The 23171-nt window shown below is 47.4% G+C and overlaps 2 protein-coding genes across 5 annotated transcripts; both read right to left on the reverse strand.

Moving 5' to 3' along the window:
• Positions 1-6529: 6529 nt before the first annotated feature.
• On the reverse strand, positions 6530-17862 carry Soat2 (sterol O-acyltransferase 2). 4 transcript variants are annotated; one of them, XM_078014610.1, is made up of 16 exons: positions 17599-17862; positions 16831-17437; positions 16304-16359; positions 15289-15425; positions 14929-14988; positions 14503-14610; positions 12287-12563; positions 11773-11842; positions 11134-11218; positions 10641-10686; positions 10330-10459; positions 8862-8959; positions 8416-8514; positions 7761-7896; positions 7179-7324; positions 6530-6990 (listed from the first exon to the last, which is right to left on the reverse strand). In XM_078014610.1, the coding sequence occupies exons 2-16, from the start codon at positions 16904-16906 to the stop codon at positions 6940-6942; spliced, it is 1575 nt and encodes a 524-aa protein (XP_077870736.1). In that variant the 5' UTR covers positions 16907-17437; positions 17599-17862; the 3' UTR covers positions 6530-6939. The 4 variants fall into 4 exon arrangements, with proteins under 4 accessions (XP_077870736.1, XP_077870737.1, XP_077870738.1 ...); XM_078014611.1 differs by having other exon boundaries at positions 16831-17440; XM_078014612.1 differs by having other exon boundaries at positions 16831-17041; positions 17161-17862.
• A 192-nt stretch (positions 17863-18054) lies between these two features.
• Igfbp6 (insulin like growth factor binding protein 6) lies at positions 18055-22821 on the reverse strand. Its single transcript, XM_005325010.5, has 4 exons — positions 22325-22821; positions 19278-19414; positions 19010-19129; positions 18055-18391 (listed from the first exon to the last, which is right to left on the reverse strand). Exons 1-4 carry the CDS (start codon positions 22650-22652, stop codon positions 18269-18271), a joined length of 708 nt encoding a protein of 235 aa, XP_005325067.1. The 5' UTR covers positions 22653-22821; the 3' UTR covers positions 18055-18268.
• Between the last annotated feature and the right edge of the window lie 350 nt (positions 22822-23171).

Below are 23171 nucleotides of genomic sequence, written 5' to 3' on the forward strand. Positions count from 1 at the left end.
AATTAATACAAAAGAAACCTTTAAAGAGGAGGATAAGAACAAAAAAATCAGACAAATAGCATTAGAAAAATTATAGATTTTAAACCATACCAATAATTATATTAAATGTAAATTATCTCAACCATTTAAATACCCAATTTAAAAGCAGCTATTATTGGTTAAGATTTTTTTTTTTTAAAAAAAAGCAAGATTCAATTATCTTCTGCTTACAAGAAATTCACTTTAAGGTCAGGAATGGTGACTCACGCCTATAATCCCAGAGGCTTAGGAGGCTGAGGCAGGAGGATAGAGAGTTCAAAGCCAGCCTCAGCAACTTAGCAAGGCCCTGAGCAGCTAAGCAAGACCTTGTCTCAAAATAGAAAAACTGGCTGGGAGGGCTGGGATTGTGGCTCAGCGGTAGAATGCTCACCTAGCACATGTGAGACCCTGGGTTTGATCCTCAGCACCACATAAGAATAAATAAGTGAAATAAAGAGATTGTTTCCAATTACCATGAAAAAATAAATATTAAAAAATTAAAACAAAACAAAACAAAACAAAAAAACTGGCTGGGGTTGTGACTCAGAGGTTAAGTGCCCTTGGGTTCAATTCCTGGTACGGAACAAACAAAACAGAAAGACAAAACTTAAAAATGAAACAATGGAAAAAGATATAACATGCTAACATTAATCAGAAGAAAGGTGGAGGCCATTTCTAGCAGAGTGCTGGGCTGGCTGTGTCATGTGGCCTCAGTCCATGGCCGCCCCTTGGGCCTGGTGCAATCCTGGAGTAGGGTGAGTATTCCTCGGGGTGGGAGCTGAGCCTCCTCCTCCTCACCAGGAACTGCATCCCTTGCTTATTGGCCCAACATGGTTGGCCTCCTTCCAGAACCAGTTGTATTTGTTTTTTGTCTAAATTCTCCTTGGTTCTTACTTCTCTCAGTGGTGACGTCTTGAGGCAGGCAGGAAGATAATAAATCTTTTTCTTTGCCAACAATAAGCTTTCATCTCCTCTCTCTCTCCTGCCCTTCTGTGTCACACCCTGCGATTTATTTTGTTTTGTTTTGTTATGACTCGAGTATTTGCATAATTAATGGCCATGGTAGCAGGTAGCAGCCTCGGCTTGTTATGATGCCATCTCCTCCTAACCTGGCTACTGGAATCCCCAGGAGTGAAGAACTCAGGCTCTCCAGCACAGAACACAGCTGCATTGACCTTCAGAAGAAACTAACTGCCCAAGCCAGCAAATTGTGGGAATCCAACTTCTTTCCTAATGTCATGAGATTCAATTTATTCAAGTTTAAGAAAAGTCCTCCTAAGATTCTGTTAGCAGAGGACACAATTGCTGGCCACGGGGAGAGGCTGGGCTCTACCACTGGCTGCTCCACAAATATTCAGAGTCGAAATGGTAGGAAAATAGTTTTATTAAAAGACAGTTTTAAGGAGGATAGAAGAAATTTTGTGTTTCAAAAATCCCATCTTCAGGAGGCTCTAGGATGAGAAAAGCTTTTTTTCAGGTGCTGGGATTGAGCCCAGGGATAACCTACTGCTGAGCTGTATCTCCAACCCCTTTATTTTTTATTTTGAGACTAAATTGCCCAGGCTTCCTTCAAACTTGCCATCCTCGATAGGAAAGGTAGCAGAATACAACAGTCACTAATATGGCATTATGTAAAAATGTGGATGTAACTGACCTGATTCTGCAATCTGCATTTGGGGTAAAAATTGGGAGTTCATAACCCACTTGAATCTAATGTATGAAATATGATATGTCAAGAGCTTTGTAATGTTGTGAACAACCAATTAAAAAAATTTAAAAAAAACAAAAAACTTGCCATCCTCCTATCTTTGTCTCCTAAATTGCCACTGCCCCAGAGGAAAGCTTTCAAAAGAGAAGAGGTGGCAAAGTGAGACAAAAGGCAGAAAATAGACACATGAAGATTTAGTTAGTATGTACTGCAGGGGCCAAAAGAGTGGGTGATCGACAATCTCAGCTTCCTTGGCCACCTGTCAGGCCAGGGGCTTGCAGCCCTCTCAGCCTTTACTCTCAACATGAAGAATTTCTCAACATTAGAAGGGCCCTTAATTTCAGTCTGTTTCAATCCCTCATAAGGCTGTTACATGTACCACTGTGCTGGGTTTTTTTGTTTGTGTTTCTTGGTGGTGAGGATTGAATCCCAGGGTGCTTTACTATTGAACCACATCCCAAGCCCTATTTTATGTTTTATTTAGAGACAGGGTCTCCTTGAATTGCTTAATGCCTCACCATTGCTGAGGCTGGCTTTGAATTCGCAATCCTCCTATCTCAACCTCCCAAACCGCAGGGATTACAGGCATGCACCACTATGCCTGGCCCCAGATCTTTCTCTTTTAATACAGGGTTTTACTAAATTGCTGAGGCTGGCCTTGAATTTGCAATTCTCCTGCCTCAACCTCCTGAGTCACTGGGATTGCAGGCATGGGCACAGGTCACTATACTATTTTTGATTGACACCTTTCTCTCTTTTTTAAAAATATATTTTTTAGTTATCAATGGACCTTCATTTTATTTATATATATGCGGTGCTAAAGATGGAACCCAGGGCCTCACACATGCCAGGCAAGTGCTCTACCACTGAGCCACAACCCCAGTTGATATCTTTCTCTTTATCACAGGCTCCATTCTTTTGTCAGCCTATGTCAGCAAACTGAAGGAGGGTTGGGGGCAGGCCTGACAGGGCTGTTCTTGTCCTGATCATTGCCATCCTGGCATTACTGCTAGGATTTTACCATCATTGTGCATTGCCTACTATGGTAAAATAGCCTGTTCCCAGCTATAAGATTTTGAGCAGGAACTATAGAGAAGGGTTGAGGAACTCTGCAGTTCTTAAATGTTTTAACAAAACAATGGCTAGATCTTTTGGGTCCATTCCAAAAATGTACACAAAGCTTACAAACTAGCTAATTATGACACTGTTCTTCATGTCCTGGATCTGGCAAAAGCTCAACAGTTTTTCCACATGAATAGCTATCATGAAAGAATAGTGATGTTAATTGTGTGGGAAAGCAGAGGTTACCCTGTAGTAGAAAGTCTTACTGTTACCACGCTCTGTAGAGTGAGCATTGTTTTAAAATAATATTAATTGTCAGCTTGTTCTTGTAACAAATGGAAGAATGCAGTATGTCTGATTTCTTATTACTAAATAATTTATTTTTAAGTTATTTAAGTATCTTATCCCCTACACTTATCTCTATCTTCAAGTTCTGGTGGAAGATGTCGAAAAAAATCAAACATCAGTGTGGGATGACCTGTAATATTTTTCATTTATTATTGACAGCAACCGGGAAATTTTTTCTTTTAATTATATTTATTATTTTAATTTGTTCTACTTAGTTGTACATGGTAGGAGAATGCATTTCAATTCATTGTACACAAATGGAGTGCAACATTTCCATTCTCTGGTTGTACGTGGTGTAGAGATGCACCATGTGGGCAATCATATACATGTACCTAGGGTAAGGATGTCCATCTCATTCCACCATCTTTCTTACCCCCATAACCTCCCCCCATCCTCCCCTTTGGCCAATCCAAAGATCCTCCAACCTAGATGCCCATCAATAGATGAATGGATAAAGAAAGTGTGGTATATAACAGGGAACTTTTAAAGCCAGGTAGTGAGTTTTCAAAATGTAAACACTTTGACAAGCAATCCTTGGCTAGCTCTGATCTCGTTTTCCAATAGATTGGACTGCATGTAATTTGTGTCATTCTATCCATCCTTTGTAGGTGAGGATGTTCGGTATATCATGCTGGATGTGGTGGCACACACCTCTAATTACAGCAACTCAAGGGGGCTGAGGCAGGAAGATGGCATGTGGGAGCCAACTCAGCAATTTATCAAGACCCTGTCTCAAAATAAAACAGCCACAAAACAAACCAAAACAAAAGGCTGGGAATGTAGCCCAGTGGTAGAGCAGCCCTGGGCTTGATTCCCAGTACTGAAAAAAAAAATTCCATATATCATGCCTTTAAGGACTGGACTTTTGGCTGTTTACTAATGAAAACTGTAGATAAGTGGTTATTATTTAGAGTTTATAACCTTATTGCTAGCACCTGCTACAATAATTATATTTTGCTAAAGATCTTAAGACTTGGCCTGGATCCCTAGAGGACTAGTGTCCTTAGGTTGATTCCATTTCCTAGCTTGCTTACAAAAAGTAACTTTAATTCAAAATAAATTAAAATATCAAAAAAGGTGGGAGAAGCATTGTTAATACTAAAATAGATTTCAAAGCTAAGTATCTTATAAAGGTAAAGCTCACCTTTAATAATGGCAAAGAGGTCCTTTGGTCAAAAGGACATAACAATGCTAAATGTTCGTGCACCTTAAATAGTGCTTCAAAAATATGTGAAAACAGTACATGGCTATAATTCCAGTGACTCAGGAGTCTGAGACAGGAGGATGGCAAGTTCAAGGCCAGCGTCAGCAACTTAGCGAGGCCTTAAGCAACTTAGACACTGTCTCAAAATGAAAAATAAAAAGGGCTGTGGCTGGGGCTGTAGCTCAGTGGCAGAGCACTTGCCTAACATGTGTGAGGCACTGGGTTTGATCTATCCCTTTCTCAAAATAAATAAATTTTTAAAAGGCTAGGGAAGTAGTCAGTGGTTAAGCGCCCTTGGCTCAATTCCTTGTATCAAAATAAGTAAATTAATTAATTAATTACTAATTATGATGCAAAAGAAAAACAATAGATATAATTTTCTGTTTATGAGATTGGCCAATATTAAAAAGTGAAAAAACCCAGTATCGGCAGTGGAATGAGGAAATGGGTAACATCATATAACTGTAAGTTCATATAAGGTCTCTAGAGGGCAGTTTGGTAGTGTGAGCAACTTTTTAATTTAGCTTGCTCAATGTTCCAGTAATTCTGCTGCTAGAAAATTCCCTTAAGAAAAAATATATGGAGCCAGGCACAATGGTACAAGCCTGCAATCGCAGAGGCTTGGGAGGCTCAGACAGGAGAATCATGAGTTCAAAGCCAGCCTCAGAAACTTTGTGAAGTCCTGAGCAATTCAGTGAGACCCTGACTCTATTTTTAAAAAGGGCTGAGAATGTGACTCAGTACTCCTGGGTTCAATCCCTAGTACCACACACACACCAAAAAAAATGTACAGTGAGGTATGTATATGTGAGAATTGTTTCTAAGAACAAATATTGTAAATAATTGAAACATGTAATTAATTAGAGAAGATAATACAATATATTATCATGGAGTCATTAGAAAAGATGAAATATATCTATTTTTAAATTTTTTTGGTTGGGGGGTCATGGGATTGAACTCAGGGGCATTCGACCACTAAGCCATTTCCCCAGCCCTATTTTGTATTTTATTTAGACAGCGTTTCACTGAATTGCTTAGCGCCTCACCATTGCTGAGACTGGCTTTGAACTCGCGATCCTCCTGCCTCAGCCTCCTGAGCCACTGGGATTATTATTTTTTTTTCAAGTTGTAGATAGACACAATACCTGTATTTTATTTATTTTTATGTGGTGCTGAGGATCAAACCCAGTGCCTCACACATGTGCCTCTACCACTGAGCTACAACTCCAGCCCCTACTGGGACTATTTTTTAATTTTATTTGTTTATTTTTTTAGATCTATATTTGACATGAAAAGATGACATACACACTGTTGAAATGTGAAAAACAAAAACAAAAACAGTGTTCCATCTCTCTTAGGGACTCTGCTTTTCGGTTCTCACTTGCTAACTCATCCTGGGGTTAATGTTCCCTCCCTTCCACACCCAGAAGTCCCCAGAACCAGGATAGCAGGATAGGTGGAGAATCCCTGTGGAGAAGACAGACCACAGAGTCTGGTTTCTGGAATTTTTTTGGGGTGTGTGTTGGGGGGGGGTGGCTGGGAATTGAACCCAGAGGCATTTTATCACTAAGCTACACCCCCAGCCCTTTTTATTTTTTATTTTGAGACAGGGTCTCGCTAAGTTGCTTAGGGCCTTGCTAAATTGCTAAGCTGGCTTGGAACTTGCCATCCTTCTGCCTCAGCCTTCAGAATCACTGGGATCACAGGCATGCACCACCATGCCTGGCTTGGTTTCTGAAGCATATTTGCATGCAAATGTTTTGAACTTCTGTCCCCATACAATCAGCCCATTCCCTAATTTGATTTCCATTTTATAGTTGTGAAAACAGGCTCTTCAAATTAAAAGACTTGCCTCATGTCTATCAGAAGTTTCCTCTCCTGGTCTGCTAAAGGAAAGGAGGCCGGCTGTATGCACTCTCAAAAGAGTGTGCCAGATGTTGCCAGGAGTGGAAGAATTAATGGAATATGGACACATGCACTGGAGAAGGAGCAGAAGTGGCAGAGGTGTTGAGTCAGGGTTTGCGGGGGCGGGGGGGGGGGTTGACATAGAGGAGGTAAACCAGAGTGTCACCTCAGATTCTCAGTCCTTCCTGCAACAAGGTCTTTCTTCTGCAAATACAACACTTCAATAGTGCCTGGCACAAAAGTAAAAATTCAACAAATGATGAATGAATAAATAAACACATGAATGGATAAAAAGGGAGACAAAGAATTTATTGTTGTTTTGAGAAGTATATAAAATCAAAAACCAAACCCTTCTCAAATCGTGGTGGCTCCTGTTGCTCTGAGTCCCTCCACATTCACCAAATCTGTAAGGTTCCCTCAAGTCTCCCTAAGTCTATCAAGCCACCAGTTATGAGGGGAACTTGTGCCCAATTCATGGAAATGGGTATTGAAGAGTCTCCCCCTATGCAGAATCTGTGCTCGGCTGCCTGCAGGGCCACAGACCCAAGTCCCTGCAACTCCTTGGTGAGACCCTACATGCAAGTCCCCTGACTCAGAGCCAGGTATGAGGGTGTAGAGAAGAGCCTCAGTCTCAGACTTTGCAGGTAGAGAAGAGCTTGATGGTGTCATCTGGATGGAGCAAGAGTCCTGACCTCTAGGCATGGCAGGACCAAGATCGAGGTGTCAGCAGCCCCCAGAAGGTTGTCTGTACCAGAGAAGGATGGATTGTGAATGAAGTCATTTCTGGTGACCCACCTTGGTGCATCCAAGACATGAGAACCACAGGCCTTGGCCCCTAACTTTGGGTGTTGAATTGAGAACCACTGTGGCTGGCTATTGGGTGTGTCCGGCTGGGGATGGGGAACCAACCGGGTGAGGGTTGTGTTCTCTTACCTGGGGCAGGGGACAATGCCGTCGTGCATACCATTCCTGGCAGTACAGGCTGACTTGGATGCCCTGGCCCAGAAAGAGTAAGGTCCACATCAACACATTCCACGCGGGGCCCGTGTGCCTGTCATTCATTGTGAAGTTCAGTAGCCCTGGTGTAGGAGAAAAAGTTGTCACTCTAGATCCCTGTGCATTGTCTCCCTGGCTTCCCCCGCCCCATTTGAAGGGTACTGGGAAGTGGTGGGGCAGGAAGGCCTCATTGGGGAAGACCTTGAACCCAGCTTCAGAAATTCTTGGAGATCTCAAGTGACTCATGTGAACCAGGATTCCTCAGCTTCCACCTCACTATCCTGGATCTCACACTGAACCTTCCAACCACATTCCAGTTTTTTCCCCTTGTCTACATCTATGTCCCCTGTTCAAATACTCTCCAACCAGAAAACTTCTCCCACATCCCTCAAGACACCCCTGTGGCCTCCTTCCCTGTTCCCAAGTCCCTTCCCAACCCACCCGCAAACCCAGCAGCTTCTGGGATCCCCAGAAGCAGGAGGAAGACCTCCTCTCCAGTGGCACAGAGGCCAAGCTCACCCCCAATGACAAGGAAGAGCATCAGCATGACGGGGTAGAAGAATCCGAGGACAAAGCAGAAGATGTACTCATGCACCACTGCAGAGACCAGGAACACGCCCAGCATGGCTGCCCCTCGGCCCCGGCCACCAAGGAGCTGGCAGAGCAAGAAGGGGAGTGGGGAGTGAGTCTCCCTGCACCCCTCCACTAAGAGCCTCCTTTTAAGGAAGCCAGGAGGGAATGTGGAGTGATGGAAAGAATATGGGATCTGGGGTCCAAAGGGTTTAACATCAGTCTTGTTCAACAGCATTGAATTATCTTATTGGGCCTTGGCAGCAATTTTAAAAAGGGGTATAATAGTCCTTATTTTTCAGGATTAACTGTGCTAATGAAATGCACGTGAAAACTCTTGGTAACTGAAAATTGCTCGACGCATGTTCCTTCAAAGGCTAAGAAGGAAAGAAATATCTTGTGGAGAGGGTGAAATTAGGAGTAAAGAAGGAAGGAAGTTAGGTTGTAAGGAAGACTTTCTGCCTATTGGGTGGGGTAGAATGGAGAAAGGTTGTCTCCAGGGCCCTCAGGTTTGATAAGGAACTGATGGTGCAGCGGGACGGTCGGAGAGGGTGCTCTGGAGAGCCTCTCCTATAGGACATGAAGGGGTCTGCAGGGCCCGTACCCACAGCCCATCCTGATACACGTAGCTGTACAGCCAGTCGTGGACCACCACGTTCCAAGTGCGGTAGTAGTTGGAGAAGGATGTTGAGTTCCACCAGTCCTGGGGAGGGGGTAGAGTTTGGTGAGGAAAGGAGATAAGCATCCCAGGCCCCAGCTCCTTCCCACTGCCCCCTCTGCCTATACTCTCTCCCCTGTCACCCCAGCTCCCTTCTGCCCTCTTTCCTACCCCACCATCTTAAGAAGATTCCATGGTACCATCCCCACAAAAGCAACTAGCCCTGGATGGTCAGATAGTGGAGGGGACACATCATTCCTACACCTAAAAACTCCATTGCTTCTGTGGGAGCTTAATAGCACAGCTAGGTGACACCCAATCGCCATCATCGCCCCAACCCTTCCTAACTCTTCCTGCCTCCAGTTTTCAGGTAGCTCAGGTCCAGGACCCACCCTGTAGAACATCCTGTCTCCAAACCGCAGCATCTCTGCAAAAGCATTGAGCCAGCAGTGCAGGAAGGCGAAGAAGATGAGCAGCAACATGAAGATGCCTGGCAGTGAGGACAAGGGCTGCTGTCCAACCAGCCTGGACCTCCAGGCCGCCCTGCCCAACAACCAGGGCCCAACTCTTTCCAAGCATTCATTAACTGTTCATATATTCATGCATTTGTTAATTCACCCATTTTTTCATGATTATGTTCTTGACATCTACTCCATGCCAGATGTTGGAAACACAAAAATTATTTGCAGGTCTGGGGATACAGCTCAGTTGGTAGAGTGCTTGCCTTGCATCCACAAGGCCCTGGGTTCAATCCTCAGAACCACCAAAAAAAAAAAAAAAAAAAAAAAGATCCTCAAAGCCCTGGTCTTTGGGAGTTCTCAGAGTAGTTGGAGAGACACAAAGAGACAGACATGTCCAACCATGTATCAAGGTCAAATGTAATGGCAGCTAATTATGGTGGCCATGGATGTGCTTGGAAGTGCAGAGCAAGGGGTGGATCACTATAAATGATGGCTGAAAAAGAAAGGCTTAGCAAGGTGATGTGAGATGTCTGTAGTCCCAACTATTTGGGAGACTGAGGCAGGAGGATCACTTGAGCCAAGAATCCAAGACCAGCCTGGGTAACATAGTGAGACATCAATAAATAAATAAATAAAATAAAGGAAGACTAGGATCACATAGGAAGGGGCCTTGAGTACCAGGCTAAAGGTTTATTTGTTTGTTTATTTATTTTATGGTGCTGGGGATTAAAACCAGGAACGTGCTACCACTGAGCTATATTCTTAGCCCTTTCTATTTTTTTTTTTTTATTTTAAGAAAAAGTCTTGCCAAGTTGCTAAGGCCTCAAACTTGTAATCCTCCTGCCTCAGCCTCCTGAGTAGCTAGGATTACAGCGTGGTGTGCCACCAAGCCTGAACAGATCAATGGTTTAAATCTCATGTCAACAATGGGAATCAGGTTTTTTGTCTTGTTTTGTTTTGAAAAGAAAGTCTGAAACAGGGGCTGGAGTTGTGGCTCAAGATACAGTGCTCATCTAGCACGTGTGAGGCACTGTGTTCGATCCTCAGTACCACATAAAAATAAATAAAATAAAGGCATTTTGTCCAACTACAACTAAAAAAAAAAAAAAAGAAAAGAAAAAAAAAGAAAGTCTGAAACAGGCCTTATTTAGTGCCAGAATAGTGATATTTTTGAAGCAAGGGAGGGTATATACAGAAGTTCACCAGGGAATCCATCAGTCCACAGATGGGAGAGGAAAGGGGGGTAGGGAGACAGTTGAGGAGGCTGAATGGAGACAATGGCAATGAGCATGGACAGGCGGGAGAGATGTGAGAGGATCTGGCAAAAGCAAAGAGCGAGGCCTTCCCTGCTAAGCCTTCTCCAGGGCCCACCTTCTCCTGCCCACCCTGGATGACTTACCTGGCAGAGTGGCATGCATGATAGAAAGCAGCAGGGCCCGCGTGCTGAAGGGCTCCCGGCTCATGTTGGCAAAGATAGGAACACAGAGGCGGCCCAGGATGAAGCAGGCATAGAGCACACAGCCCAGGGCCTACAGAGAGAGTGGGGACATACACTATGAGGAGGTGCTGGCGCTGGCTCTTTGCCTTGGAATTGAACCTCTGGCCCAGCCTCTCCTCTCTCTTCCCTTGGTACCACCCTCTCCCTCCTCCCCAGGTCTCCCCCAGCCACCATGAATCACAGTTGGCCACCCTTCTCTACCATCTTCTGACCTGGGCAAAGTTCTTGGCCACGTAATTCCACCTGACGCTGGGTGTCCTGTAGCAGCAAAAAGAATAATATGCTTCTTGTCCTTTTGTGTCATTTCTTGCTCAGGCCTGTGGCCCTCTCTCTGCAGCTCCCTCAGTTGCTCAGGCCTGGGTGGATTATCCGGAGGGATAGGGGTCTAGAACATTTTAGACTTTTCATAACAATGACATCAAGTGAAGTTATAGCTTGGGTCTCAACATTGGGAGTTTTCTGGGATGTGTAGAATTTTCAGTATGAAAATCAGAACGGACGGAACTGGGAAAACCAGGACAGTTAATCATCTTAGAGTCAATGATAGGTTGCACAAGGAAAAGGGCTAGTCTACCTCCCATTTATTTCCCATCTTTATTATGGGATGCCTCCTGAGCAAGTGGCCAGTGCCCGGGGTGAGGGATGAGTTAAAGGTCAAGGTGCCTGATGGGCCTGGGCACTTGGGGAGGGGTTGTAGGGTCTTACCTGGGGTAAGTCTCCCGGTAGATGAGTGTGGGGCAGAAAAGGAAGTAGAGGTAGCTGGAGAAACTGGGAGCCCAGATGCCCTCACCTGGGGAGGAATGAGAAGGATCAGGAGGGGGGAAGGCAGAGAACAGAGGTGAATGGGCTGCTGGGGAAGGGGATGGGATTGGAGAATAGAGAGACACATAGCAAGGGTAGATGGGTGAGAGGCTGGATATGGGGTCCAGATTCAGGCAGGAGGAATAGTTAGGGGGTCAGGAGCTGAATTTTCTATTTCATACCCCCTCTTTTGCTCCCATTCCAGGCACCCCATTTTCTAGCACAGGACCTGCTGTGGCCAGAGCTGCATTTGGCAGCCACAAATTCCCAGGCTCCTTCCCCTTCTATTCTGACTTTCTCATAGAAAGTTCTCAACGCCAGGTCTAAACTCCAGAAATCTTGGGTAACAAAGTGTGGTCTCTCAGAGGTGGGGCCTGAGAACTCTAATGACTAAGGCCTTAGAGCCCAGCTGGAGGCCAGAGCTGTGTCTGCTGGCCAAGACCAGCTTGGGAGCGCAGAGTTTTATGAGCATCCTGTAACTGCTGGCTTCCTTCAACCAGCCAAGAAGACCAAGTTCATGACAAGGTCAGAGAAAGGCCTCACGTCCTCTGGCACGAAGGGTCCCAGGCACAGCCTCTCTCAGGAAGGAGTAACTTTTCATCAGGAGCCTGACCTGGGGTGGAGTTAAAGGGAGGTCAAGTTGCCTTGTGGTTCTGAGCAAATCACTTAACCTCTCTGCTCTCATTTACCACCGAGGCAGACCCCACCCTAGCCTCTCCTGTCCCACTTTACCCCTCCCTCCCAGAAGCCTTCCGTGTTTGACTATCAGATGATCAGACAAAAAGAAAAATATGTCCTCTAAACAGATCAGTCTGCCTCTGTGGTTTGCCCCTTGCCCCTTTAGTTTACTTTTGTTGGGAGCCTGCGGATTCCACAAATCCTTCTAGCTGACTATGCCCATATTAACTAGCTCCGCTTCCTCCAGCACCATCAAACGCCTCCTTCACATGGGCCACGCCCCTCTTCCAGGCTCACCCTCTGCAGAAATGGCCCTGCTTTTGGCTTATACCCCTTCCCCCTGCACGCTGGGCTTGCCAGCCGTGGGGCTTGTCCTCACCTGCTCAAAGACTAGGATGCAACGCGAGGCTGGCGGGAGCTCATGCTTCACTGCCACGTGGATTGGGAGCACACAGAGCACCGCAGCGTGGGCAGCCAGCAGCACACAGCCCAGGACCGCCCTCAGCATCCAGGCGCCCCCTGCCCTGGGCCTGGCCCACAGCCGCAGGGCCTGGTAGGGCGCCAGCAGAGTGGCCAGGAACATAGGGACCCAGGTCACCAGCGCCAGGGGCAGCTGTCCGAAGCTGAAGATCAGCAGATCAAACTCCAGCACCAGCCTTGGGGGAAGGAGAGACTGTAGACAAAAGTGTAGCCCATCCTGATCCCCGTGCTCTTGAGTCAGAACTCTTGGAGGATAAGCTGCCGGGGCTTTTGTTGTTGTTTGTTGGTTGGTGCTGGGGATTGAACCCAGGGCCTTAAACATACTAGGCAAGGGCCCTACACTGAGCTATATCCCCAGCCCTTTTTACTTTTTTAAATTTTGAAACAGAATCTCACTAAATTGCCCAGGCTGACCTTGAACTTGTGATTGCCCTGGCTCAGTCTCCCTCCTGGCTGGGATTACAGGTGTGTGCCACCACAGCAACAGAGGTGCCTTGGGAAGGCTGTGCATGCCCCATCAGGGAAGGTGGTCAAGACGTCTCTGCTGCCTGGCAAATCTAGCCAGGGCATTGCCTCAGGAGACCCAGCCATGGAATGGATTGATTCTAAATGATTCTTGGAGGCCTTTGTGAATTTTGTGGTGTTCAGTACTCTGTATATCCCAAATGTTTTAGTATGAGGTATTTAGCATTCAACTTTGATTTTCAATAGTTTTGTTTCTTTAGAGTGTCTGCAGTTGTAGACCCATGCTAAAAGAATGTAAATTGTTCAGTGTGTTGCTTCCCTAGGTTAACAGAACATGGTTTATGAGCTGAGATGTGGCTCAGTAGAGCCCTTACCCAGCATGAAGGAAGTCCTGGGTTCCATCCTCAGCATGGGAGATGAGGGAAGGGATATGGTTTATAAAGGTGAAAAATGAGAAACAATCTAAATATCTGTTAATAAAGGACTAAATGAACAAAATCTGGTACCTCCATACTCTGAAATCATTAAAAATCAGTGGATTGACATGGAAAAATTCCTAAGAAAGTTGTTCAGTGTAAAAACAAATTGCAAAACAATAGATATAAAACAAGAGTTTATAAAAACTCCCACAACAGGCCTGAGGATGTGGCTCAGCAGTAGCGCACTTGCTTGGCATGTGTGAGGCACTGGGTTCAATTCTCAGCACCGCATATAAATAAATAAAATAAAGGTCTGTCAACAACTAAAACTAACTAACTAAGTAAATAATAAAACAAACTCTCACAACATACATCTCTTTGAAGTGTGTGTATGTGTGTGTGTGTACGTGCGCATGCATGAAAAATGGTCAAGAAGGACTATCACTTTACAATAAAAAGTGTATTTGAAGTTTGTTTGTGTGTATTTGTGGCACAGGAATCTAACTCAGGGCATGCTAGGTGAGCATAATAGATCCTCTTTCTTTTACTTCTTTCTAAGCCTAAGTTAAGGTGAGGTCAGGGGAAAGGTGGAGGTCTTGAAAATTCAGACCCCAGGAATATGCAGCACTCTGAGGCTCATCATCAGAATAGGGAGGGGATGCTCTGTGGAAAAACAACTAAGACATTGCACATGTCTGTCTTCCCCACAAGATCAGCAATGGCTCATGGGAGCCAGTAGGTACTCCATGATGATGAAGGTTACTTGAACAGACCTACTTGGAAAGGAGTGTTTGAGGGTACATGTATAAAAGCACACACCTACATTTGCCTCCAGGCAAGATTACTATTGAGAAGCTGCATGCAGTGGCCACACCTGTAATCCCAGTAGCTCAGAAGGCTGAGGTAGCAGGATCACGAGTTCAAAGCCAGGGCTGGGGATGTGGCTCAGTGGTTAAGTGCCCCTGAGTTCAATCCCTGATATCCCCCAAAAGAAAGAAAGAGAAAAAAGTGGGGGCATGGTATCCCCAGAATGACTGGCCCCGGGAAGAGAGCTCAAGGGCCATCCAAGGCCAGGGAGGGCAGGAGTATAAAAGTGTTTTATGTGAGAAGTTGGCTGGTGAATGTCCTCAATCAGAGCATATGCCCTTTGGGGTCAGGGGCACATGGAGTACTGGGAGCTAGAGGGTCTGATCTGATTGACGTGCCTATCCCAGGCAGGAGGGGGGCCTACCTGCCCTCATCAATGAAGTCGATGGCCAGGGTGCTAATGATGAAGACACACAGGCCGGCAATAAACATGTGGTAGATGGTACGGAAATGCTGCACCTCCATCAGCTCACTGGAGAGACAGGGACCTAAGGTCAGTATGGGACAGCCCTCGGGGTCATATGGACTAGATCAAGTACTGTACACAGAAGGACATGGGGTCTACTGATCCAGAACTTCCAGCTAAGTTCTGAGATATGGCTGAGACTTCTCGTCCAGGTCTCCTTTCTTCTACAAGCACATCCAGGGCAAACAGTGGGAACTGAGCCTTAGAAACCCTCTCCCATTCTCCCCACAAACCACCTAGAGCCTAGGAATAAGAAACAAGGTATCCTTGATCCCCAGTTGAAGCCTTTTCTTTTCCTCCTGGTCCTATTTCCCCCTGACTTACTCAAGCAAGGATTTGCGGACGACGAAAACTTTCCGTCTCCCAAAGGATGGCTTCTGGGTCCTGAATTAAAACATTTGGTTAGGGTCAGGCTCCAAAGGAAGAAGGCAGTGCGCAGAGGACAGCTTCATGCAGAAGGTCAGTACGTGTGAGCCCAGGGTAGTATCAGGTGAAGATCAGGATCAGGGCAGAGCAAGGCCCAGAAGGTGGAGGTTAGTATCAGGGAGTCAGGGCAATGGGGGGAGAAGTGGGGAGCCTGAGGTCAAGGCCATGCCAAAGCTGGCAAAAGGTACACGTTTGTGGCTCAGGGTCCTTCTGAGCACCCTGCAGTCATTCCCCAGTCTTCTGGATCCTCAGACTCACTTGCTTAAGGGAGCTGGGTGAGGGGAGGACAGAGGTCTGTCTTGTGGCGGGTGGGATTGTATGGCCTCCCATATGGCCCGATCCAGCAGCTCCACCAGCTTTTCCTGTGCTTGCTCCAACAATTGCATCTTCACTGCCTACAGGACAAAAGTCCACTGTTCCTCCAGCCAGCCAGATTTCTTTTCACTTACCAGACATTTACCTAGCTTCTCTCTATGCCAAGTGATAGGGGTAGAAAGATGACAAGCCATGCCCAGAGATTCCCCAGCCATTTGCCTCCTGGCTTCCTGTGACATCAGTGAAAATCAAGAATGACCACAGAGCTGGGCGGGGTAGTACACTCCTGTAATCCCAGTGGCTCAGGAGGCTGAGGCAGGAGGATCACAAGTTCAGAGCCAGCCTCAACAATGGTGAGGCACTAAGCAACTCCATAAGACCCTGTCTCTAAATAAAATACAAAATAGGCCTGGGTTGTGGCTCAGTGACTGAGTGCCCCTGAGTTCAGTCCCTGGTATCCCCCTTTCCCCCAAAAAAGGGAATGACCAGAGGAGCAATGCTCCTCCCACTTCCTGGGTCCGAATTTCTATCAGGTCATTTCCAATCCTTATTTGCTTACCTCTGACCTCTAACCTCACTAACACTCTATATGCTGACTTTTGTCCCATCCTTGAGAACCTGTATTTCAAAGTCTGCTATCTTAACCCTTAATTCCAACCTAATGTTTGTTGTTTGCAGTACTGGGGATTAAACACAGGGGCACTCTACCACTAAGCCCTTTTAAGTTTTTAAGACAGAGTCTCACTAAGTTGCCCAGCTGGCCTCAAACTTGTAATCCTCCTGCCTCAGCCTCCCAAGTCACTGAGACTACAGGTGTGAGTCACTGTGCTGGGCTCTAATCTGAACTTTGCACTTGAGAACAAATCATCTTTATCACCAAGCCAGTCCTCATCCTTCCTTGCCTCCTGCCACCCCAAGGACCTGTCCATCTTGACCCCAGGTCTCTGAGGTCCCTCACCTCCATATGTCGGGTCCATTGCAGCAAGTCTGGGGCTCTGTGCGTCTCAGTGTTTCCTAGGAGGAGGGGGTCAAAGGGAACACTCAAGGGGGAGGAGTTAGGGTTGTGTAGACCCAGGGGTATTCTTTGTACAGGAAACACCTCTGTAGCTTAGCAGCCTCCCCTCTGCCCAATCAATCAATATCTAGTATCTCTGGTGGGGCAACTAGAAGAGGAAGTTATTTTTGTAGATGAAGAGGCCATTGGCAAGAGGAATATAATGACATTATTGGAAACAGGAACCCCAGGGAATACGAAGCTATTCCATTACCCTCTCTGGTTAAAGGGTCAGAAAGATAAGAGAAGACCACCTTTCTGCATGCCCCTTTTCTCCTCCACATCTAGGCTGAGCCGGGTGGGACAGACACCAGCATCTGCCTTCCCTTCCTCCCAGTACAAGGGGAAGGGTTGAAGTTAGCCGGTAGGAGGCCCCGCTCAACAGTGCATCCCCGCCCCTGAGCTTTGTGCCCTCCCTGAGGGTGGCTCACCTTCTCCAGAGGGTCGCTCCTCCGGTTCCCCTCCCAGCCCTTCTCTCCTCCGCAAATGAGTCCCCATTGGTTCCATATGCCAGTCTGAGTGGGCAGCAAGTGGCTGTGGCCTGTGCTCCCTCCTTTCCTTCACAGCCCGCCTGCCGAGCTCTTGTCCCACTCAGCTCAGCTGGCAGCTCCAGAGGCTAAAGTCCTTTCAGGTGGAGGGGACCTCCAGGACACAATAGGTTATCTCAAGACAGGGCTTCTCATAGCCAGTTCTGCCCTGCTGGCTGTCACCGAGAGGGCCTCATCCCCCCAACGCCACCACCCAGTCACTCAGCTCCAAACCTGCTATCCCTCCCACAGGAGTGGTGGCTCTGTGTGAGGCTGGAAGGGGGACTTTGCCTCTCTGAGGCTTATCACTTATCACAGTTTGCTTTCCAGTCATTCTCCCACAGGCTTGAAGGTCAGGGAGGAGTTAAAACATCTTCCTGTATCAGTGCATTCAGCTTCCTGAGCCCGTGAGACGAGGTGGGCAATAATATTCTGATGGCCGGTGGTACGTGTGACCACCTCTGGGAAATGTTGGGTGCTAGGGCCCCTGATTGTCAGCTCTGTCCTACACCTGCTTGGGTTAACAGGCAGAAGGGAAACCAAACAAGTTTTTACTTGACACTGAAGAACCAGATGTAAACCTCTCTCTATTATTTACTAGCCCGGTAATTCCAGGCAAATGACTCAAACTATTTAAGCTTCCTTTGAAAAATGGAGGCAAAAACTCCCTACCTCACGAGGTTATTGGAAGCCCAAAATAAGTAGTCCAAGTCAAAATCACACAGCTCAGTCCTGATCCATGGAAATGGGCTCAATAAATATTTTCCTTCCTCTTTTTGTAGTAACAAATGGGTGTTTTGAGAATTTTTCTTTGATGAGTTCCTGTTGGGGATTAACTATTAATCCTTCCCCTCCCCCATGTCCAAAGATCATTGTTGGAAATTAGGTCACGACCTCTGATGGAGGCCATGATTTCAGTGTCTCCCTTCTCTCTACCTCCCAGTGGAGAGCTGAAGGAGACTTGACAGCGCCATGCGGTGCTACTTGCTGTGTCCTGCACGTCCTCCCAAGTGCAGTGCGAGGGACTGAAGATAGTACATAGCGAAGGGGGACATGGTATGAGTGGACTGCTGTGGGAGACAGGGCCTGGGACTTTAGAATAGTGAGAGGTGGACACAGAGACACAGGCCGGAGACCCCCAATTCAGCTTTATTAACCTCCCAGGCTGATACCAACAATTATTTCAACTTGATGTGAAATAGGACCCAGGAGTGAGGGGGACAATGACACAGGGCCTGAAGGTGTATGGCGGGACTCAAAGCCCCTGAGTTACTTATCACTTAATAACCCAAGATGACAGCCCCACGCTCCTGCCACTGGCCCTGCTGCTCCCCACCCTGCTTTAGCCACTGCCCCCTGTGTGACAGAGGGAGCTTCCATTGCCATCTGGAGACCCAGGTAGAGGCTGGCCCATCCGATCCACACACCAGCAGGGGCCTCGGCGCTGTCCCTGGGAGGAACGACACTGGGGAGAGAGGCACACAGATGAAGGGTGAGGCCCAAGGTGGGACGGAACTCTGCAGCCTGAGTATTCAGAAATACCTCAGGTTCCTCAGGACAGTAGGGCCCTGGTTTCCCTTCCCCCTCTTCACCCATTAAGTTGTGCCCATTCTGCTAGGACAGAAAATAGTTTTTAAGTATGACTCCCAAACCAACAGCATCAATAGCACTAGGGTATGTATTAGATATATAAATTCTCAGACCCTATCCCAGACCTACTGAGTCCGAACTCTGCAGGTAGGGCTTAGCCATCTGTGTTCCCAAGCCTTCCAGATGATTCTGGGCCTCAAGTTTGAGAGCTACTGAGAGGCCACTCCTTGGGGACTTTAAGTCCTCTACCACAATGTATAGTTAGATATTATTATTATTTTTTTTCTTCAGTGCTGGGGATTAAACCCAGGACCTTGTGCATGCTGGGCAAGAGCTCTACCACTGAAGCACAATCCTCAGCCCTAATTATTCTTTGTGTTTGTGTGGGTGCTAAAGTTGGAAATCCTGATAGGCAGGGACAGTGTCTTATTTAGGCAACTCTGTAAGTGCCCCTCCCCATTCCTTGTACTGGGGAGGAAAGGCCTCATCTTACCTGCCGCTTCCGATAGAAGCCTCGATGGTCACAATTTGGTACATAGAGGGTGTGAGACCCTCTGAAGACTTCAGTCTGGAGTTGCTGTAGCACTGAGTCCAGGTGTCTGCGGCAGGGGCCCTAGGGGAGGGAGAGCGGTGGCTCAGGGCCCCACAAGCCAGGATCCCCCAGACCAATACTGGAGACTTAGCCAAGCCACCAGAAGCAGTCTGAGATAGAAGTCTCCAGGGTTCCCCACCTCTCCTGCTCCTACCAGCCCCAGACGCACCATCTCAGTTTCTTGGACACCCCCAGGATTGTGCCGAGCAGGAGTGGTGGAGGTCCCTGGATTCTTCTGGTGGTCTCTGCGGTTCACGTCCTGTGGATGAGTGGTGCCTCCTTGGGGTTTACTCTCCTTCGGATTCTCTATGGCCATAGGAAGAACAAAGAGGCAAAAGATCAGCTAGGTGCCATGCAGAGAAGAGTCCTGTCCACCCCTACCCACTGGAATGGAGGATCAGAGGGCCTTAAGGTGTAGGAGAAAAAACCATGGGAGGTTAGAAGCTGGCTCCTCTGCCTCATCCTAGCCAGTTTCTTTCTCTGAAAACAGTTATATTACTTTTCCTGACATTATTCCCCAAAGTAATTTTATTATTTATGTATTTATTTATTTGGGGGCCGGTGATTAAACCTAGGAGTGCTCAACTACTGAGTCACATCCCCAGCCGTTTTTATTTTTCATGTTTTTTTTAAAGAGAGAGAGAGAATTTTAATATTTATTTTTTAGTTTTCGGCAGACACAACATCTTTGTTTGTATGTGGTGCTGAGGATCGAACCCGGGCCACACACATGCCAGGCGAATGCACTACCGCTTGAGCCACATCCCCAGCCCCTATTTTTCATTTTTAAAAAATATTTTTTTAGTTGTAGATTGACACAATATCTTTTATTTGTTTGTTTGTTTGTTTGTTTGTTTATTTATTTATTTAACATGGTACTGGGAATCAAACCCAGGGCCTCACCCGTGTGAGACAAGTGCTCTACCACTAAGCTACAACCCCAACCTTTTATTTTTCATTTTGAGACAGGGTATTGCTAAGTTGCTTAGGGCTTTGCTAAATTGCTGAGGCTGGCTTTGAACTTGTGATTTTTTTCTGTCTCAACTCAACCCCTAAAGTCACTGGGATTATAGGTGTATGCCACTGCACCTGGCTTCCCAGGGTAATTTTTTTTTTTTTTTTTTTTTTTGGTACCAGGGATTGAACTCAGGAGCACGTGACCACTGAGCCACAACCCCAGCCCTGTTTTTTGTATTTTATTTAGAAACAGGATTTCGGGCTGGGGATGTAGCTCAGCTGGTAGAGTGCTTGCCTTGTATTCACTAAGGCCCTGATTCAATTACCAGCACCACACACACACAAAAGAATATGAATCTAGAGACAGGGTTTCACTGAGTTGCTTAGTACCTTGATCTTGCTAAGGCTAGCTTTTAACTCGCAATCCTCCTGCCTCAGCCTCCCCAGCCACTGGGATTACAGGCATGTGCCACTGTGCCCGGCTCCCAGAGTAATTTTTTATTTTATTTTATTATTATTTTTTAGGTGTAGATGGACACAACACAATGCTTTTATTTTTATGTGTTGCTGAGGATCGAACCCGGGTCCCGCCCATGCTATGTGAGCACTCTACCGCTGAGCCACAATCCCAGCCCCCAGAGTAATTTTAAGGCTTATAAAGAAGAGGCATTTTGAAAAACAAAAATTGAAAACAAATTTTGCACTACTGATTTTTTTGAGGCTTTTAAGCTATAGGTGAAAAGACCTGGCTGTTCCATCAGAAGCCACAAGGGGGTGCACCAAGACAGGAAGATGGGGCAGGAAAGCAATGATGTAGGAGGGGATCAACTGGGACCCAAATGGAATGTATGTCCTGGCTGTGACCCTGCTGTGACTCAACCTACCCCTCCCAAGTTTGACATGTGATTTCTTTGGGGGCACTGCAGTGGATACCTCTCCCTTCTGTTCCCCTGTGGCTCAGTTCAGCTCAACCTTATTAGTCCCAGGAGCATGTGGATTCATCCCTTAGCCATGATGCGAAGAAGGTTACAAAGGTACAAGGAATGAGGGGTTTCCAACCTGTGGGTTGCTCTTACTCTAGAGAAAGTTTCTGATGAGAGAGGTGGTCCTGTGGAGCGTCCAGGAATAGAAAAATGTAAGAAATAATCCAGGGCTAGATTAAGGCAGGGAAGGGAGAATGCACAGCTTGAAATTTGCCCCAGCTATAAATAAAATTAGATATTGGAAGGAATGCAGGGATGGTCTTTCCTTCTCCATGCCCAGGGACAAGCTCTCATCTGCCTTCACTACCAGCGACCCAATCCGACTCTAACCCTTCTTTCTCTGGTTTCCCTATCTTTTTAAGACCCAGCATTTAGTACCTCAAACTGCCTTCTTTGACCCACTCTAATCGCCCCTTCCAGGAGGACCTCTGGAAGCCTGGACTCAGGCACTTGGGATTGAAAGAGACTCCAATTTCATGTCTCATCCCTCCCATGAAAGAAATCAGGAACTCAGATGCTCTGGGATGGGGGCACTTGCATTTCCTGCTTCCTCCCATCTCCCTGTTGCCCCCCATCTTTTGAGTGCTGACTCATTTTGGTCCCACCCACCCAATGACTCAGCCTCCTTTGCTCTTCCCTGGGGTAGAGCTGGGTGGGGAGCTCCAGTGGAGGGTTTTGAGCAGGTTTAAATCATAAGCCTGGTTTGGCAAATTCCTTCTTTTCCCACCTCCTTCTTTCTCCCCGGGCTCTCCAGGGCCTACCCACTCTCCCCGGTGTAGTCTAGTACAGCTCTGATCATCTTCTCCTCTAGACCTCAAGTTCAGGTGCTTCCAATTCTGACACTAGGAGGAAGCAACTATTGCTCAATGTGCAGAATTTGAGTGTCTGGGGTTCCCTTCCCTCCTCCGAAAGGAAGGAAGCTGGGTCCTGTCTCCAGCTTGGGCATCCAGGGTTGAAGGAGCTGGGGCCCGTGGGATGGCTCTAAAACCTTCTATCCTCCTCCCCAGCCCTTTCCTTCAAGGGAGAATAAATAGAGCAAAAAGGAAAGTTAGGAGTTCATTTCCTACTATATTCCTAGATCCCCTAGCCACATCCCAGCCTTCTGTTCCCTGCACTTGCCCCTTACCCCCAGAGTGTGCCCCTCTCCTAAGGTCAGGGAGGAAGAAGCAGCACCGGCCAGGATCTACCTCGCAGGGCTGTTCGCTGCATCTCTAGATGGGCGCGGGGAGAAGTGCGGGTCTCAGGTGGGCGGGGCAGGGGCGGAGCGCGGACTCACCAGCGGCTGCCCGGGCCGGGCTGCAGCGGCCCCTGCCCAGGAGCAACGCTCGCAAAGGCGCCTCCTCATCCTTGTGCGGCTGGCACTGTAGTCCCGCGGCGCAGTTAGGGGTGTAGACCCCACACTGCTGCCCCTCTCTCCTGAGACAGCCCCCGGTTTCTTCACAGCCCTCCGCCGGCTGTCCCTCATCCTCTTGCGCGCAGCCCCCAGAACATCCCGCCTGCATCCCCTGCCCGCAGCCTGGGCACTGCGCCAAGGCGCCTGTTGGGCGGGCAGCAAGCAGCAGAGTTAGCAGCAGCAGTGGTGGCAGTAGCCTGTAGGGGGTCATCGTCAGGATTTTTGCCCCGTCCACTCCTTTCAGAGCAGTCGTAGAGCAGCTGCTGCCCGTTGCCGCCCCTCTGCCTTAAGTAGCCGTGGGTCAGGGGCCGGCCCTTTAAGAGCCAGGTGAAGGGGGGGGGGTGGGGGAGAAGGCAGAGGCTTTCCCTAAACTGGGTGGGACTGGAGAGCCCCCCCCACCACCTGGGTCCTCCCCACTCTTCTCTCCCCGCTCCCTTCCCAGTTTCTGTTTACTTCCCAAATTGCTCTGGTTTTTCTTGCTTTGTTCCTGGGAATCTCGCCCGGAATTTGGGAGCTGTACAGCTGGCTGGAGGGACTGGAGGGTGGGGAGGAGTGGAAGAAGGGAAAGACTGGAGTGAGATGAGGGGGAAACCTGAAATCCAGTTTGTGTGTATGTGTAGGAGTATGAAAGGCACGAGGGGACTCGGGTTTGGAGTGAGAAGATGGGGGCCTTAAAAAACGAACCGACAAGGGGGGGGGCGGGGGGCCGTGGAGTCATGAGAGGCATGGG

The sequence above is a fragment of the Ictidomys tridecemlineatus genome, chromosome 6, assembly GCF_052094955.1.
Source record: "Ictidomys tridecemlineatus isolate mIctTri1 chromosome 6, mIctTri1.hap1, whole genome shotgun sequence".
Taxonomy (NCBI): Eukaryota; Metazoa; Chordata; class Mammalia; order Rodentia; family Sciuridae; genus Ictidomys; species Ictidomys tridecemlineatus.